The 17,815-nt window shown below is 33.5% G+C and overlaps 2 protein-coding genes across 2 annotated transcripts; both read left to right on the top strand.

Annotated features, from left to right (window-relative positions):
- Positions 1 to 1,234: 1,234 nt before the first annotated feature.
- On the top strand, positions 1,235 to 2,968 carry LOC135130780 (cytochrome P450 4C1-like). The gene is made up of 9 exons (XM_064058201.1): positions 1,235 to 1,388; positions 1,437 to 1,628; positions 1,676 to 1,861; positions 1,968 to 1,977; positions 2,025 to 2,151; positions 2,201 to 2,455; positions 2,507 to 2,675; positions 2,727 to 2,906; positions 2,958 to 2,968. The coding sequence occupies exons 1-9, from the start codon at positions 1,235 to 1,237 to the stop codon at positions 2,966 to 2,968; spliced, it is 1,284 nt and encodes a 427-aa protein (XP_063914271.1).
- Positions 2,969 to 10,477: 7,509 nt separating this feature from the next.
- LOC135130781 (cytochrome P450 4C1-like) lies at positions 10,478 to 12,091 on the top strand. Its single transcript, XM_064058202.1, has 9 exons — positions 10,478 to 10,589; positions 10,637 to 10,822; positions 10,875 to 10,941; positions 10,993 to 11,119; positions 11,174 to 11,377; positions 11,425 to 11,593; positions 11,644 to 11,805; positions 11,869 to 12,006; positions 12,069 to 12,091. Exons 1-9 carry the CDS (start codon positions 10,478 to 10,480, stop codon positions 12,089 to 12,091), a joined length of 1,188 nt encoding a protein of 395 aa, XP_063914272.1.
- The last annotated feature ends 5,724 nt before the right edge of the window (positions 12,092 to 17,815 follow it).

Genomic DNA, 17,815 nt, shown 5'->3' on the forward strand with positions numbered 1-17,815 from the left:
CTACATGTGTAGGACTATGTTATTTTATACAATTGAAAACCCATTTACTATGTACAATTTTGAAGTGACGTCATCGCATTAGTTGTGGGGATGATTAGACAAATTTTGGTTAGCGTTTTACCATCTACATGATATTCTTAATATAAGTACAAAATTTCACAACAATCGGTCGAGTACTTTCGGAGATTATCTGTCTAATAAAAATCCGGGACGGCAGACGGACAGACGGACGGACAGACGGACTGACAGACGGACGGACAGACGGACGGACAGACGAACAGACGGACAGACAGACGGAAATGGGAGATCTATTTCTTCGTCTTCTAGGGGTCATGAAAGATCGAGAAAACGTAAAAGTAGAGAGTCGGCCGACGGACTCGATTACAATACTTCCTTTGCTTACGCTCGGGAAGTAAAAAGGTTTAAATTCAACAGCATTATCGGCAAAACAAAAAAGTCAAGTTAAAAATACTTCCTTTGCTTACGCTCGGGAAGTAAATAGTTAACAATCGCCCTGTAGTACATTATGTAAACAAATTTTGAGGAAATCAAAAGGAAATCATAGGAAATCAAGAGGAAATCACAGGAAATCACAGACAATCAAAGAAAATCAAAGGAAATCACAGGAAATCAGAGGAAATCAAAAGAAATCGGGGGAAATCAACAGGAAATCATTGTCAAAAGGAAATCAATTGTACACCTGATGGTCGGCGGTTTACCCCTCGTGATAAAATAAGATCGATTTTGGCAAATGATAAACCCTCTAAGAAAAGTGAGGGTGGGTGGGTGTGGCTAGTACCTGCTGAGATAAGACTGATATTGGCAAATGACCTACTCTCTAAAAAATTTTTTTTTTAAATTCGCTACATTCTTGGAATCAGCACGTCAAGATCTATACCCCGGAATTTTATAGAATTTTTAGACGATTATAATAATATATAGTTATATAATTAATATAACAGATTAAAAAAAATATAATAAAAAACTAGTAATGTTGTAGGACCAAACACAAAAACAAAATCCTTCAAGATTCAGTCCTTGAGCACACTGACATCGATGCAGACGAATAAATACAATTAAAGCTAATTTTTGGCTTATTAACGTTCAATTACATAAAAAAAGAAACGGGTTAAGTACTTTTTGCGTGTAAACCGGTTGCGTAGACAAATATATAAAAGCTTCATTGGGATCCTGTTGTCTAGTATTGTCGTTGGTAACTGTTCATACTTCCAATATGATTTCCTGGATTTTTCTCACTTGTGTGATTTTTATCATCATTTCGTTTCTCTGGAAGAAACGATGGTTGTTGTATCACGCTTGGAAAATTCCTGGACCATTCTCGGTGCCCCTGCTAGGAAGCGCATTCCTGTTGTCTGCAACAAAAAATGGTGAGTAATAAAATTTCACTTTTACAAAATTAAAATTTTATTTATTAGATTTTTTCGACCTGATTTATCGAACTCTGGACTCCTGTAGACCAGTTACAAAATTTTGGGCAGGTTCACAGTTGTATATAGCGACCACGCGACCGACAGATCTAGAAAAAATATTAACAAATTGTCTAAGCAAATCGCCTTTTTACGACAATCTTGGTGGTGTAATAAAAAACAGCCTGCTGACACTAAAAGGTACTCAAATACTTTTAACACACAGTAACAAATTGAAAAATTCGCAGTCAGTCTCTGGAAAGAACACCGCAAAATGATCAATCCTTCTTTCAATTCGAAGATTTTAAATTCATTTCATGACGTATTTGTCAAGTATTCAAAGGAAATGGTGAAGTTTTTGAACGATGCGGACGGAAGTGAACAAGCGAATCTCGTTTCAGTCATATGGGAGAAAACACTGGATATTTCTTTAAGTAAAATATTTTCGAGTCAATTTTTGTTATTATTGTTACTATTTTAAAGCCACTTTAACAAATGTGAAACCGCATGCGATAAAGGACCGACGACGTGGTATTACAGCTGTCACGAGGCAAGTCCCTGTTCTTGTTTAACACTATTTATAAATGTTGATTTCAGAATCGAAGAAATATTTATAGAGAGATTTCATAAATTCTGGCTTCTGATCGATTTCGTTTGGAAGTTGTCCAGCTTACACAAGGAATATCAAGCGGCTTGTCAAACTAGTCACGGAATTGCCGAAGACGTACGTATTACTTTGTCCAAAAAACGAAATTTTTGCTTTGGTTTTGTAGATAATAGCAGAAGAACACAAATCGTGTGGAACCGAAACCAGAAATACTCTCTTGTCTGAATCAATACAATTTTCAGGTGATATTATTCGAAATGAGCTTTTTTTGCCTCGTTTGAATACATTAAACCATTCCAACCAGATCACCCGGAAAGAAATTTTGGAAGAAACAAGCTTGATGTTTGTAGCATCGAGTGAAACGACAGCACTCACAGTCAATATGGTTTTAACCATTTTGGGAATCTATCCAGACATTCAGGTAAATAGTGTCAAAATACTAAATAATACCACTATCAAGTTGCTCTTTTAGGAGAAAGTATTCCAGGAACTCGTCTCGGTTTTACCAACCATCGAAAAAGATCCGACTTTGAAAGAGATCAGTCGTCTGGATTATCTAGACCGCGTGATCAAAGAAACTTTGAGATTAGTTCCTATAGTTCCTTTCATCTTGCGATTTACCGATGAAGACATTAAATGTGGTAATGTACATATTTTAGGACGTGGATTCCAAAAAAACACCCTTATTCCAGACTCTTATGTTTTCCCTGCCGGATCTAACATCTTGGTTCCTATAATACTACTACACAGAGATCCAGACGTGTGGCCCGAACCGGAAAAATTTAACCCAGATCGGTTTCTTCCCGACGAAGTTGCAAAAAGACATCGTTGTTCATACATTCCTTTCAGTTTTGGTAGTAGAAATTGCATCGGTCTGTATCTGTAGACAATTGTTTTTTTTTTATCTTTCTATTAGGTTTAAGGTATGGAATGATGTTAGTAAAAGTAATGCTTGCAACGATTTTGAGAAGCTTCAAAGTACAAACTGTTGATTTAAAATCATGGAAGGACATCGAGTGGGAATACTTGATCATGCTGAAGCCTAAAAATAGTCGTCTACTTTTCGAAAAAAGAACGTTTTGATGGCATGATAGCAAAATATAGTAAAACACTGAGCGGTATTTAATCATATTTTAATTTTTTTTTGTGTGTTCTTTAACAAAATAAAAAATCTCCAAAAACGGGTAATAATTATTTATTTATGTAATTATTTTTAATAGTTTATTTTGCCATTTCAATCAGAACCTTATTTAATAACAATAATTATTTAGGATGATGAGGGTTTTACAAAATTTAGTTATTATTTTCTGTAAAAGTCCTTGAAGACTTAATTCAATAGTAGGGTAATACTCCTTGTAAACGGTCATGTCAAGGAAAAACACAAACTCCTTCAATATGTAATAAAATTGTAAAAATAATTTCCCAAAAAACAAATGAAAAATATAAGTCCCTTAGTGGGGTACGTTTCTCAAGTGATTTCTATACTGAATACACGCGTGGCATACAAAACTTTATCCAACACCTCAAAACCCAATTTAACATAACTATATATTTGACATTTCGGAATGACATTTAGCTGACATTTCAATAAATTACAATAAAACCTGCACCCCTAAGTAGGTCATGCTAGTGTACCTAAATAATAATAATATAATGATAAGAGTAGAGCAAACACTGACAAGTGACAGCAATTTTTAATTCAAAACTAATGCCAAAAGGTCACTGGCGTTACTAGGAAAATTTTTTTCTTGACTGAGCAGCGAGCGAGTGCACATTGTTAGCAACAGCTGAAGTTAAAGTCATAGTATACAGTGATTTCCAGGGGTAACAAGTGTGATTGCGTGATAGTAAAAGAAGCACAAGAGAATATTTCGTACAAAAAAAAAAAAAACGCGAGTGCAACTGGTGAGACAAGAAAAACAGCAAGGTTATGTCGAATCCGTTGATGGAAATGATGAAGCAACTAATGGAAGAAATGAAACAACTGAGAGAAGAAAATAGAGGGGTAAAAAAAGAATTACAGACAATAAATGGAATACTGGAAAGAGAAAGAGAAGAATGGAAAGAAAAGGAGAGAAGCTTCGAAGAAAGAATCAATAATTTAGAGAAGAAGTTGGAAAAAAAAGAGAGGCAAAAAAGAGGAAACAATTTCATAATTACGGGTATGGAAATAAGGGAAAAACAGATGCAAAAGAAGTAGAGGAATTTTTGAAAAAAGAAATTGAGGTAGAGGTAAAAGTATTGGAAACAATAATTATAGGGAAAGAGGAAAGCAAGAAAATACTGGTTAAGACGCTTTGGGAGGAAAAACAAGAGGTGATGAAGAATAAAAATAAACTGAGAGGAAAGAGAATTGATAATGATTGGACAGTACAAGAGCAAAAAATTCAAAAAGGAATTAGGGAGATAGCTAAAGAGGAAAGAAAAAAAGGATACACAACAAGGGTGGGATATAAGAAGCTGGAAGCAGGAGACAAAATGTATATATGGAATGAAAATAAAGGAAAATTGGAAGAAAAATTTCGCAAATGAAGTCAGCACTAACCGAAGAAAGAAACACAAAGGGGAGGGGTAGTAATGATGGGACAAATAAAGATTTTAGGTTTAAGAATGTAGATTTTGTACATAATAGGGGAATGGGAAAGAAGAACGGGGAAGATAAAAGTAGTTTAAAATTACTCTTTTGGAATATTGCGGGTTTGAAAAAGAAAGATAATTTATTTTGGGACTACGTTAAAAATTTTGATTTTGTGGGACTAACAGAAACATGGATACTAGAGAGAGACTGGAACAAACTGAAAGACGTGTTGCCAAAGGAATTTCAATGGAAATAGCAAGGGACAAAAAAAGAAAACCGCAAGGGTAGAGCAAAAGGTGGAATCATAACAGAAGAGGGGGCAATAGAAATGGAAGGCATAGTTGAAAGAAAACTGACTGTAAATAAAAAAGGTGGAGAATCTGCACAATATATAGTAGAGGAATGAGAAACACGAAACAAGAAATACAAGAAAAAATCGAAGAGTCCGAAGAAGAATTTCTACTGTTAGGAGGGGACTTTAATGCCAGAATAGGGAACAAAAGCAGGGAAAAAGACGGGGAAAACACACGAAAATCGAAAGATAAAGTAGAAAATAAAGACGGAAAATTGCTATGGGAATTAATTGAAGAAAGAGGTTGGGAAGTCTTGAATGGGGTGAAGGAAGGAGACGAGGAAGAGGAATTTACCTGGATAGCTAAAAGAGGGGAATCGGTAATAGACTACGTAATAGTAAACGGATTAGCAGAAGAAGAGGTAGAAACATTCAAAATAGGAGAAAGAGTGGACTCCGATCACATGCCACTAGAAGTAAAATCGAGGGGCATAAGTAGAGGGAGCGGATGCTTAAGGAATGAAGTAGGAAAAGAGAAGAAGATATGGGTATGGAATGAAAAAAGAATTGAGCATTATAAAAAAAAATGTTGGAAGTGGAATTTAAAGAAAAAGGAACTGAAAAGAAAATGGAAGAATTAAAAAGAGAAATTGAAAAAGCAGCCATAAGAAAAGAAATTGCAACGACAAATTTAGAAAAGAGAAACAGATAGTGGGATAGCAGATGCAGAGATTTAAAAATAGAAGCAAGGAAATGTTTACGAAGGTGGAAAAAGGGGAAAGGTATAAAAGAAGAGTACTGGCAAGCAAAAAATAATTATAGAAAACGATGCAAAGAAAAGAAAGAAGAGATACAGCAAGAAGAAGAAGAAAAAATTAAAGTATATAAAATAAACTGTTTATGTCCAAATACATATAACAGTAAAAAAAATGCAATTGTTTAATCCTGTGTTACAATATTGTATGAAAAAATGAACCAAGTCCATCTTGAATGGTCGGTACTAAGGTCTACCCCTCAATGTTTCCCTGAAAAAAAGTTATTTATTTCACATAAGAAAAAAGAAAAACTGCTCGTCGAACTCGTCATCACTTCGATAGCCATCTGTAATGCCATGGTAATTCCGTCTAAAATGACACGAACAGCTTCAGTTTTTGCAGTTGATCGTATTTTTTCCTAGCCAAAGGTATCGAGGCAGAATATAACGCTTCAAGGTTAGATTTCCAGATATAAGATACAGAAAAAACGGAAACGTTCCTTGGCATAAAAAAAAAATAATTTAAAAAATGACATCCAACCACATATTAGGGGACGATTCTAAATGTGCAAAGTATTTTTGTAAATAAAGTGGACAAGGAAGTTCAACAGTTTTGTCTATAGCATAATCCTGAACTTGTGGTTTATAAATACATTAATGAGATTATTCGGCTTTTAGACTTCTCGAGTTTTCTACTTTAGACGTTTCAATTTTTTAGTACTTCAATTTTGGGCATTTTCAATTTTTCCATTGTTCAAATTTTCGTTTCTTCATTTTTTTATTTTTCGATTTTTCCATTTTCCGATGTTGCAATGATACAATTTCTCAATTTTTATCCGTTTCAATTTACGATTTCTAAATATTTCGATTTTTCAATTTTTGAATTTTTCAAATTTTGACGTTTCTAAATTTTCAGTTTTCCGATTTTTTAAGTAATCTTTTTTTTTTTATTTTCCCATTTCTTCCCAAAGTTTCGATTTTTCAGGTTTTCGATGTTTCAATTTTTCAATTTCTCAGGATTTTGATTTTTCAATTTTTTGATTTTATAAGCTTGCGATTTTTCGCCTTCTGGATTTCCCGATTTTCAGTTTTTCGTTTTTTAAACTTTCGATTTTTCAATTATCGGCTGTTTTATATTTCGATTTCTCAACTTTTCAACTTTTCGATATTTTAATTTTTCAATTTTTAAAATTCTAGATTTTTGATTTCTCGAGTTTCGGTTCTTCTCTATTTCAATTTTTCAATTTTCCGTTAAAAATGATACAATTTTGTAAGGAAATCTGGATTTTGCAATTAGGCTCCACCCCTCTAGGTCTGTCAACGAATAAAAACTTTATTATTATTTAAATCAAGGCAGGTGTGGGTGGGGCTTAATCTTTGGCTTTAATTTGTTCTTAATGTTATTTGAACAACACGGTACTCAAAAACATGTTCTTAATTTCTCGTAGAGAAATAAGGATTTTGCAGTTAAGCTCTGCCCCTTTGGCTCATGACGAATAAAAAAAAAATCATCACAATTGCGATAGGGTGGGTGGGCGGGGCGTATAATTTGCCTTTTTTCTTAATATGCGTAGTCGTCTTTTCAGAACAAACAACTTAAAACATGTGTAAAATGGTAAATTTGTATAGGGAAATACCGATTTTGCAATTACGCTCCGCCCCTCGGTCTGACAACGAATGGAAAATTCATCACGATTGAGATCGAGACGGATGGGTGGAGCTTCTCTTTTGGTTCTCTTTTTTAATTAATACATTTAGTTTTCTACTTAAGAACATATTTCACATGGTAATTTCTCGTAGAAAAATAAGTATTTTACAATTAAGCTCCACCCCTCGGCTTACAACGTACCTATAAAAAAGTCATCAGAATTGAGACAGAGCGGGTGGGCGGGGCTTATATTTTGCCTTTTTTTCTTAATATTCATAACCATTTTTTGACAACAGGAGACCTAGAATATGGTTAAAATAGTACATTTTCGCAAGGAAATAGGGATTTTGTAGTTACGGGGCGGAGCATAATAGCAAAATCGATATTTCCTTATACAAAATTTCCATTTTAAACATGTTTTAAGTTTCATGTTGTAAAAAGAAGTGTACTCATATTAAAGCAAAAAAGCAGAATGTAAGCCCGCCCACCCGCCCTGTCCCAATTGTGATGATTTTTTTTTATTCACCGTGTACCAAGAGGGCGGGGCTTAACTGCAAAATACTTATTTCTTAAAAAAAACATATTAAGAAAAAAAGGCAAAATATAAACCCCGCCCACCCACACCGTCTCAATTTTTTTTCTTAAAACACGTTTAAAATGGTAAATTTTTATAAGGAAATAGGGATTTTGCAATTAGGCTCCGCCCCCAGGTGTGCCAACGAATAAAAATTTTATTATTACTTAGACGAAGTCAGGTATGGGTGGGGCTTAATCTTTGGCTTTAATTTTTCCTTAATATACACACTTAGTATTCTTTGAATAAAACTATACTCAAAAACATGTCTTACATGATAATTTCTTGCAGAGAAATAATACGAATTTGGAATTATTTACCGATGCGTTGGATCTCGACGATTAAAAAAAATCATTACAATTGAGATAGGGTGGGTGGGTGGGGCTTATAATTTGCCTTTTTTCTTAATATACGTAGTCGTCTTTTCAGAACAAGAAACTTTAAACATGTTTGAAATGGTAAATTTCTGTAGAGAAATATGGATCTTGCAATTAAGCCCCGCCTCTTGATCTGACAACGAATACAACATTCATCACAATTGAGAATGGATATAGGGGCGGGTATGGGTGGGGCCTAATCTTTGGCTTTAATTTTTTCTTAATATATATAGTATTCTTTGAATAATACGATACTCAAAAACATGTTTTTAATTTCTCGTAGTGAATGAAATAAGGATTTTGCAGTTAAGCTCCGCCCCATTGCCTCACGACGAATAAAAAAAATCAACACAATGGAGATAGGGCGGGCGGGCGGGGCGTCATTTTGCCTGTTTTTTTAGCATGTGTAGACTTTTTCGATTTTCAAATTTTTCGATGTTTCGATTTTTCAATGATCCGATTTTTCAATTTCTCGATTTTTAAATTTTAGATTTTCCAATTTTTATTTTTTTTATTTTTTTTATTTTTTCATGTTTGGATTATTTATTATTGCTAAAAGCGAAAGTAAAAAATAACTACCAAAATTGTGACTAAAAATATGCAAAAATTATTAGAAAATAGAACACAATGCTGCTAAAACATAAAAATGATTGTACTTTCTCAAAAAAATCTATTAGATGATTACGATTCCACCAGTATTGTTAATTTAGGGCATTTTGTTTGTATCAAACACAATTAAAGAATTAATTCTTAGTTAAACAAAAAAAATTGCATAATTCAACGAGACGATAAATTTCGGGCATATAATATGATAGAGCCCCTAGAAAAATTTTATTTATATGCCTTACTTCCGGAGATAGTAGATTCTCGTTATAAAAGAAGTCAATCCATCAGACAAATTCTAAAAAAAAATTGTAAATTTAAAAAGTTTCATTTGCATTCCCAGGAATAAATAGTACTAGCGGGATAGGTCTACTGGAGATACCAGGTAAAAAAAAACGGCCCTATAATACTTTACCTCATAGGTGGTGCGGAAAAGAGTATCAAAAATTAAATTTAAATAAATGTGATTATTTAGGTAAATAACTGGTTAGTGAAGTGATGAGAGCTGAAGCGAAACATGCTCTCTCCTCGTCTAAAAATTGAATTTCCTTCGAAGAATGAATGATTAAATAAACAATAGACAATCACTTATTTTAAAAAATCTATCAATTGAAATGTCGATCTTTTTTTTCAAAGTTAAATCTCATTTTTCGGTCTGCTACTGGTGAAACACTCAAAAAACTTAAAATCTGGAATAATTAAACCAAGAATTATGCGTTGTTTAATATTTAATCGTAATAAATACGTCAACCTAGTTTTTTTCGAATTAATAATCGTTTAAAAGCAAATATTTATGCCGACAAAAAACTTATTAATATTCATATTCGAATGTCATGAATGAAGGAAGTTTCATATTGATATTTTAAGAATTTTTTATAAGTTTTAGGAATTCAATGATTTTTTTACGGCAGTTTGCTTCAATTTTGACAAATTAACTGATGGAAAATTTCTTACAAAGCCGCACTTACGATTGACCGGTATTAAATATGCAAGTTCACACGCTGCAATCGGTGTGTGAACGTGTGATTTCATGAATGGGAGTAGAAAAACGGATTTTTCTTTGTTCCCAAATTTGTTTCCTCCAAAACAACTAGTAAAGTTGAGGGACCAAACACAAAAACAAGGAAAAAATGCAAACAATGTGCGAAAGTCCTTGAAGACTTAACAATTAAAACTGATTCTTTGCTTATTAACGTTTAATTACATTAAGCAAGGATTAAGAATAAAACTAGTATTTTTTACATATAAACAGGTTGCACAGATAAATATATAAAAACTGCCGTGAGGTTTCTTTGTCTAATGTTAAAACCGTTGGTGACTGACCTTACCTCTAATATGGTTTTCTGGATTTTTATCACTTGTGTGATTTTTATCATCATTTCGGTTCTTTGGAAGAAACGATGGTTGTTGTATCACGCTTGGAAAATTCCTGGACCATTCTCGGTGCCCCTTCTAGGAAGTGCATTCCTCTTGTCTGCAACAAAAAATAGTGAGTAATAAAATTTCATTTTGACAAAATAGGAATTTTATTTATCAGATTTTTTCGACCTGATTTATCGAAATCTGGACTCCTGTAAACCGGTTACAAAATTCTGGGCAGGCTCAGAGGTGTACATAATGACCACGCGACCAACAGATGTAGAAAAAATATTAACAAATTGTCTAAGCAAATCGCCTTTTTACGACAATCTTGGTGGTGTAATAAAAGACAGCCTTCTGATACTAAAAGGTATTAGAATATATTTAACCCACAGTAACAAATCGCAAAATTCGCAGTCAATCTCTGGAAAGAACATCGCAAAATGATCAATCCCTCGTTTAATTCGACGATTTTAAATTCATTCCATGACGTATTTGTCAAGTATTCGAGGGAAATGGTGGAGTTTTTGAGCGATGCTGAAGGAAGCGAACAAACGGATCTCGTTTCAGTCATCTGGGAAAAAACACTGGATTCCGCGTTAGGTAAAAATTTCTTTATTGACTCTCGATTTATGTAACAATCGAATTTCAACAGCAACTTTAACCACCGTAAAACCCCATCTGATAAAAGAACTAAGACGTCTCATTCCAGTTACCGTCAAGTAAGTACCTAGTTGGTTTTGTTTATCAGTTTTATTGATTTTTAATTTCAGAATCGAAGACACATTTATACAAAGATTCCATAAATTTTGGCTGCTCATCGATTTCTTTTGGCAAAAATCTAGCTTAAATAAGGAGTTTGAATCGGCTTGTCCAACTGCTCACGCAGTTATCAACAATGTACGTATTATATATTTTGTTCGAAAAATTAAATTTTTATTTTCGCTTTTACAGATAATATCAGAAGAACGCAAATCTGAATTTTCAGGTCGAAGTCAGCGTTTCCTACCGCATTTGATTAAATTAAACCAAACAAAGCACATCGCCGACCAAGAAATTCTGGAAGAAATGAGTTTGATGCTTGTAGCGTCGAGTGAAACGACAGCACTAACAGTCAATATAGTTTTAACGATTTTAGGAATCTATCCAGACATTCAGGTAAATTATGCCAAAATACTTATACCACGATAAAGTTATCTTTTCAGGAAAAAGTATTCCAGGAACTCGTTTCAGTTCTACCAACCATAAAAAAAAATCCGACTTTGGAAGACATCAGTCGTCTGGATTATCTAAAACGTGTGATAAAAGAAACGATGAGATTAGTCCCTATCATTCCCTTCATTTTGCGATATACCGACGAAGACATTAAATGTGGTAATGTATTTTAGGACTTGGATTCCAAAAAACACACCTTTGTTTTCCAGACCCATATATTTTTCCCGCCGGGTCTAATTTATTCGTTCCTATAATCCTACTACACAGGGATCCGGAAGTATGGTCAGAGCCCGAAAAATTTGATCCTGATCGGTTTCTTCCCGATAAAATTACGAAAAGACATCGCTGTTCCTACATTCCTTTTAGTTTTGGTAGCAGAAACTGTATAGGTCTGTATTTGTCACCAGTGGTACTAATTTTTATCTTCGTCTTAGGTTTAAGGTATGGAATGATGTCAGTGAAAATAATGCTTGCAACAATTCTGAGAACTTTCAAGGTACAAACTCTTGATTTGAAATCATGGAAGGAGATCGAATGGGACTATTTGATCATGCTGAAACCTAAAATTAGTCGTTTACTTTTCGAAAAAAGAAGACTTTGATTGCATGTTTTTTCTGTTTAAGTTTTCCTGCAGTGTCTTTTATAAGCAACCAATAGTATTCGAACTAGCCAATAAAATCAGAGATCAAAACGGAATAGGCGGGGCTCTTTGATTCTATCGTTTATTAAAATAGAATTCAATTCCCATTTTACAGTAAATAAAATAATCAAACTTATCTTGCTAAGATAAGACTGATTTTAGCAAATGATACACCCTCTAAGAAAATAGAGGGGAGTGGGCAGGGCCAACTGCTTGCTCATAAGACTTCGTTGAAAAAAGCTAAACCCAGCCTCGCCCAATTTTTTTCTCGATTTCACCCATTTATTATAAGAAAAATGGGATTAGAGTTTTTTTTCTTTTTTTAGCAGCGTAGGTTCTATTAGTTCCCATTCCCACTCTACAAAATAACATATAATTAACCCCGCCCACCCACCCCTGCCTCCATTTCAGTGATCCATTTATCTAGTCAGAATGACAGACGGATCTTATACTGAGCAGAAATAAAATGATTAGAATGAGAACACGCGCATGGGCGCCGATAAGATAAGACTGATTTTGGCAAATAACATACCTTCCAAGAAAATATAGGGTGGGTGGGCGGGCTAGGACTTGCTAAGATAAGACTGATTTTGGCAAATGACATACTTTCCAAGAAAATAGTGGGTGGGTGGGCGGGGCTAGTACTTGTTAAATAAAGACTGATTTGGCCAATGTCATACCTTCTAAAAAAACAAAGGGCAAACGGTGGTGCTAATACTTGCTAAGGGTGGGTGGGCGGGGCTACGATTTTGCAAGATAAGACTGATTTTGCCAAATGACTCTAAGAAAATATAGGGTGGTGGGGGGTTAGTACTTGGTAAGATAATAATAATAATAATAATAATAATGTTTATTCACGCCAAAAAAGAAAGCATTACATGATAATTAGACACCCATACAAAGGGCCTTACAGTAACGTTTAAAACTCATAAATTTGGACCCTGTAAAATTAAGTTCAAAACCTACATTATTAGCCAACGATAAAATACTATTCATTGGATAATGGAGCGAATAGTTGCGACAATGAAAAGGAATATAAAACATTTCAGGTTTACGTGTATGAAACACATGTACATTAAAACCTATTCTACTTAACAATGTAGGGCAGCTAACCATATTATTCAACAATTTAAATAAAAAACAGAGCTTTAAATACTTCCTTCTATTACTCAGACACGGTATATTAAGATAGTCATCAACTATTTCAACACTAGCAAACTGTAAATTATATAACATACTTAATCTAAATTTTAAATATTTTAAAAAATGAATCTGAATAGCTTCTATGCGATTAATTAACGTAATATAAAAAGGAGACCAAATAATACAATTATACTCTAAGACAGATCTTACAAGCGAAAAATATAAAACAACTATAACATTAATGTCCTTAAAATCAACAGACCATCTTTTTATACAACCTATAAGTTTTCTAGCTTTAGCTATAAGTGAATCGTAATGACAATGAAACGTTAATTTAGAATCAAAATAAATACCTAAATCTTTAACTATACTTTCATCTTTTAGTAATTCATTATTTAACACATAAGAAGCATTAATGGGGGAACTTTTCTTACTAAAACAAATGGCTACACATTTCGAAACATTCAGATTTAAGTCATTCATGAAGCACCATTTTTCAACTAGTTTAAGATCATGTTGTAAAATCTTCATGTCATCAGTTGTTTTAATAAAATGATAAATTTTTAAATCATCAGCATAAAGAAGACTTTTAGAAAGAAAATTCATTGTAATGTCATTGACGAAAATATTAAAAAGAAAAGGACCAAGAATGGATCCCTGCGGTACCCCAGATTTAACAGAATACGTGTAAGATTTTACACCCTTTAAACATACACCTTGACTACGATTCATGAGATAGCTATTAAACTAGGACAAAAGAGATTCACGAATGCCATACAAATACAATTTATCTAAAAGCAATTGATGGTGAACTTTGTCAAAGGCTTTATGAAAGTCTGTGTACACACAATGTACATCATAACCATCTTCAAAAGCATCAGTTATATCACTAATAAATGTAATAAGATTAGTCTGCGTAGATCTGCCAGCATAAAAGCCATGTTGAGACTCAATGATAATATTCTTAAAGGAATGACGTAATTGTTGAGAAACAATAGTTTCAAATAATTTGGCAAGAACCGACAATATACTTACAGGTCTATAATTATGAACAAAATGCTTAGAACCAGATTTAAAAATAGGCACCACATGAGCAAATTTCCAGATGTCAGGAAAAACTCCACTACTCATAGATACAGAGAAAATGCGACATAATGGTTCAGCCAATGATAAAGCACCCATCTTAAAAAATAAAGGAGGAATACCATCAGGACCAGCTCCCTTATTCAAATTTAATTGTAATAGTTCACGCATTACCTGATCAACATTAAAATCAACAAAATTCAAATCGATCTCAGGATTATTCTTAAAATAGTCAGAATTATAAGTAGGGAGCAACTTAGGATTCTCATACACAGAAGAAATATAGCAAGCAAAGACCTTAACAATATCACTGCAACCTTGAAATACATCATTATTGAAATACATAGTATTAGGAATCTCATTACTTCTATTATGATCACTAATAAATTTCCAAAATTGTTTAGAATCAGTATAAATCAAGGATTCAGTACGATCAATATAACTATTATATGAACAGTTAATAGCATGCTTACATTCGTCCCTAACAATGGAAAAATTAACATAATCCTCAAATTTGCCACTCATTTTATATCGACGATGGAGCTCCTTTTTACGTTTGACAAGCTTGCGCGATTCTGAATTAAACCAATGTGGAAAATTATCATAACGCTTAACCCTAGTAGGTACAAAAATATCACATGCTAAATAAATGTAATTATAAAAGATATTCACAACATCACTAATATCAGTAATAAAACTAATAAAATCCCAGCTAATAGAAATTAAAAAATTATTAAGTAATTCATAATTGCAATTCTTAAAATCGTAAGAAATGTCACAAAATTCAGCAGTACAGTAACAATCAACTAAATCAATAGCAAACGAATAGGGGGGATGAAAAGGATCCACTTTTACAAAAGCAAAACATTCACTAATATCTAAATGCTCACAATTAGAAAAACATAAATCCAAAACATTACCCGAACTGTTAACAATATAATTAAATTGACTCAAATCACATGCAAAAAAGGTGTCACAAATAATAGTCTCCTTGTCAGTGCTAACATTAATAGGTGTGAGACCTACGATTTCATCATCTTTAATCCAAGAGATACAAGGTAGGTTATAATTACCAAGGAGATAAAACGTTGCATACAAATAATTCCTACAAAGATAATTAAAACTAGATACATGAATATTATACATATCAATCGACGCATCCGGAGGAAGATACACTGCACAGAAAATAAATGTTTTCTGGTCACATTCAAGAAGGACCCACAATTCTTCAATGGAAGTAGCAATATCAAGGATTTTGGCTGTTATATACTTTTTCACAGCAATAAGGACACCACCACCATGACATTTTTTACTGTTAAGTGCATTACGATCATTTCTGAACACCACATATCTATCATCAAATATCTCCGCATCACAAATTTCAGGACGAAGCCAAGCTTCAACAAAAACAATGACGTCATAATTATCATTAGCACATGATAAGAAACAATCTTTAATTTTAGTCCTGAATCCACGTACATTTTGGAAGTAGACTTTAAGTTTTTCGAGTCTCATACTACTGCTGATTTTTCCTTGTCCGTTGAAAAATTTGAATTACCAGATGTAACATTGTTAGTCTTGGATATAATATTATTAACCTTACGTTGAGAAGAGTAGAATCTCCTTATCACAGCTCCACATGGCCACAAATCAGAATTTAATATATTCGCCGCAGCAGATTGTGGAATTCCAACCGTAAATGATTTGAATTCTCCCTTATCTGACAATAAATCACAGGATACATTAGCTATTTGCAGATCATTCTTTATAAAATTCACAACATTATCACTACTCATGGAAGGATCAATACGCCCTATATAATAGAAATGTTTCTTTTCAACTGTTAAAAGATGGGATGACTGCTTGATACCAGTGACGATTGAAGACTTATTTCTCTTACGGAGATAACGAGGTTGATGCCAGTTACCATTTTCATTGCCTACTTTATCCTTAGAAATATAAGCATATTTAATAGTGTTTACTCCGTGACCAGCTTTATCAACGAATTTATCGGATTGTACTTTTTTATTATTCATAAGATTGATTATGTCAAATGTCAGATCGTCTAAGAAAATAAATGGGGGGTGGTGCTAATACTTACTAAGGGTGGGCGGGTGGCGCTAGGACTTGCTAAGATAAAGCTGATTTTGGCAAATGACATACCTTCCAAGATAATAGAGGGCGGGTGGGCGGGACTAATACTTGTTAAGATAAGGCTGATATGTTGAACAAGTTGTAAAATACATGTGTAGACTATGTTATATTTTTAACATAACATGGCGGACGACGAGGACGGTAGTAATACCGATCCTCAAAAATATAATAATTGTAAGCTGTGTAAAAGTTATATAGGGATAAATACGGCTCGAATTAAATGTAAAAAGTGCAGTGTTGTGCTCCATATTAAGTGTTTCGAAAATTTGGCCAAATTGGTGTGTATCAGAGAAGATGAGTGGTACTGTAAATCTTGTGAATCAGCACTCGACGATGTCCATAAATCTGCAGCCACATTAGAATACGAAAAACGGGCTCTCCAAGAACAAGTGTTATTTCTCCAGAAATTAGTTGATCAACTTGAAAGGGTGAACCATCTTCAACTGAAAAAATTCAGAGCATCGAACTCAACTCATTGAATAAACAGCAAGTTGCAAAAACTCCGCAGATATTTTTATTAAGTTCAACGAAAATAAAGCCTGATAAAGTATTGGAAACAATTTGTCATAAGGTAAAACCACAGGAGTTGAATGTGAAAATTAATTCGACGAAAGTGTTAAATACTGGTCTTCTTGTCAAATGTGATAGCGATTGTTCGCGTGACATACTAATGAATGAATTGAAAACGTCACCAAGCCAAGAATACGTCATCGAAAAATCCAAAAAATGGAACTCACGTCTATTTGTCAAAGGAGGTGGCAAAATAATATATTAGTCATGAATGGGTTAGATACATATGTTGATCATTTAAAACTTATAAAAAGATTCAAGTCGAAATATACTTATAACTTTGTAGTAGAGTTACTAATAATTTGCGCCAAAAAATATTTAGAAATTTAGGTGGTAAAATATACGTGGGGTGGAGCTCATGCTCTTGTACCGACCATTTGCAGATTACACGCTGCTACAAATGTTCCAGATTTGGTCATCTGGCAAGTAACTGTACTGAGAACAAATTAGTTTGCGCCAAGTGTACTGAAGATCATAACTCTAAGGAGTGTCAGTCACTTCAGCAAAAATGTATCAATTGTCTTGAGTACCACGAACGTAACAAATCTTCCAATATAGACGTAAATCATATTTGCGGAGATGAAGCTAAATGTTTTGTGTACCGAAATAAAGTTAAATCTTTACAAAATAAGATTGACTATGGTTCATAAAGTTCAAAAAAATTTTAAAATAGCATATTTAAATGTTCGGTCACTTACAGCTAGTTTTGTCGATTTTTGTGACTTGGTTATCGCAGATAACTTTGATTTCATTGGGATTAGCGAAACATGCCTTTCAAATAAGATTGCTTC

The sequence above is a fragment of the Zophobas morio genome, unplaced genomic scaffold (genome assembly GCF_036711695.1).
Source record: "Zophobas morio isolate AGI-343-1 ecotype UQ-CSIRO unplaced genomic scaffold, CSIRO_AGI_Zmor_V1 ptg000018l, whole genome shotgun sequence".
Lineage (NCBI taxonomy): Eukaryota > Metazoa > Arthropoda > Insecta > Coleoptera > Tenebrionidae > Zophobas > Zophobas morio.

Coding starts and splice junctions, on each gene's coding strand:
- LOC135130780 (XM_064058201.1), top strand. CDS start 1,235: ATGATTTCCTGGATTTTTCTCACTTGTGTGATTTTTATCATCATTTCG. Junction 2,152..2,200: donor GTCACGGAATTGCCGAAGAC/GTACGTATTACT, acceptor TTGGTTTTGTAG/ATAATAGCAGAAGAACACAA. Junction 2,456..2,506: donor GAATCTATCCAGACATTCAG/GTAAATAGTGTC, acceptor TTGCTCTTTTAG/GAGAAAGTATTCCAGGAACT.
- LOC135130781 (XM_064058202.1), top strand. CDS start 10,478: ATGACCACGCGACCAACAGATGTAGAAAAAATATTAACAAATTGTCTA. Junction 10,590..10,636: donor CAGCCTTCTGATACTAAAAG/GTATTAGAATAT, acceptor CAAAATTCGCAG/TCAATCTCTGGAAAGAACAT. Junction 12,007..12,068: donor GCTGAAACCTAAAATTAGTC/GTTTACTTTTCG, acceptor GTTTTCCTGCAG/TGTCTTTTATAAGCAACCAA.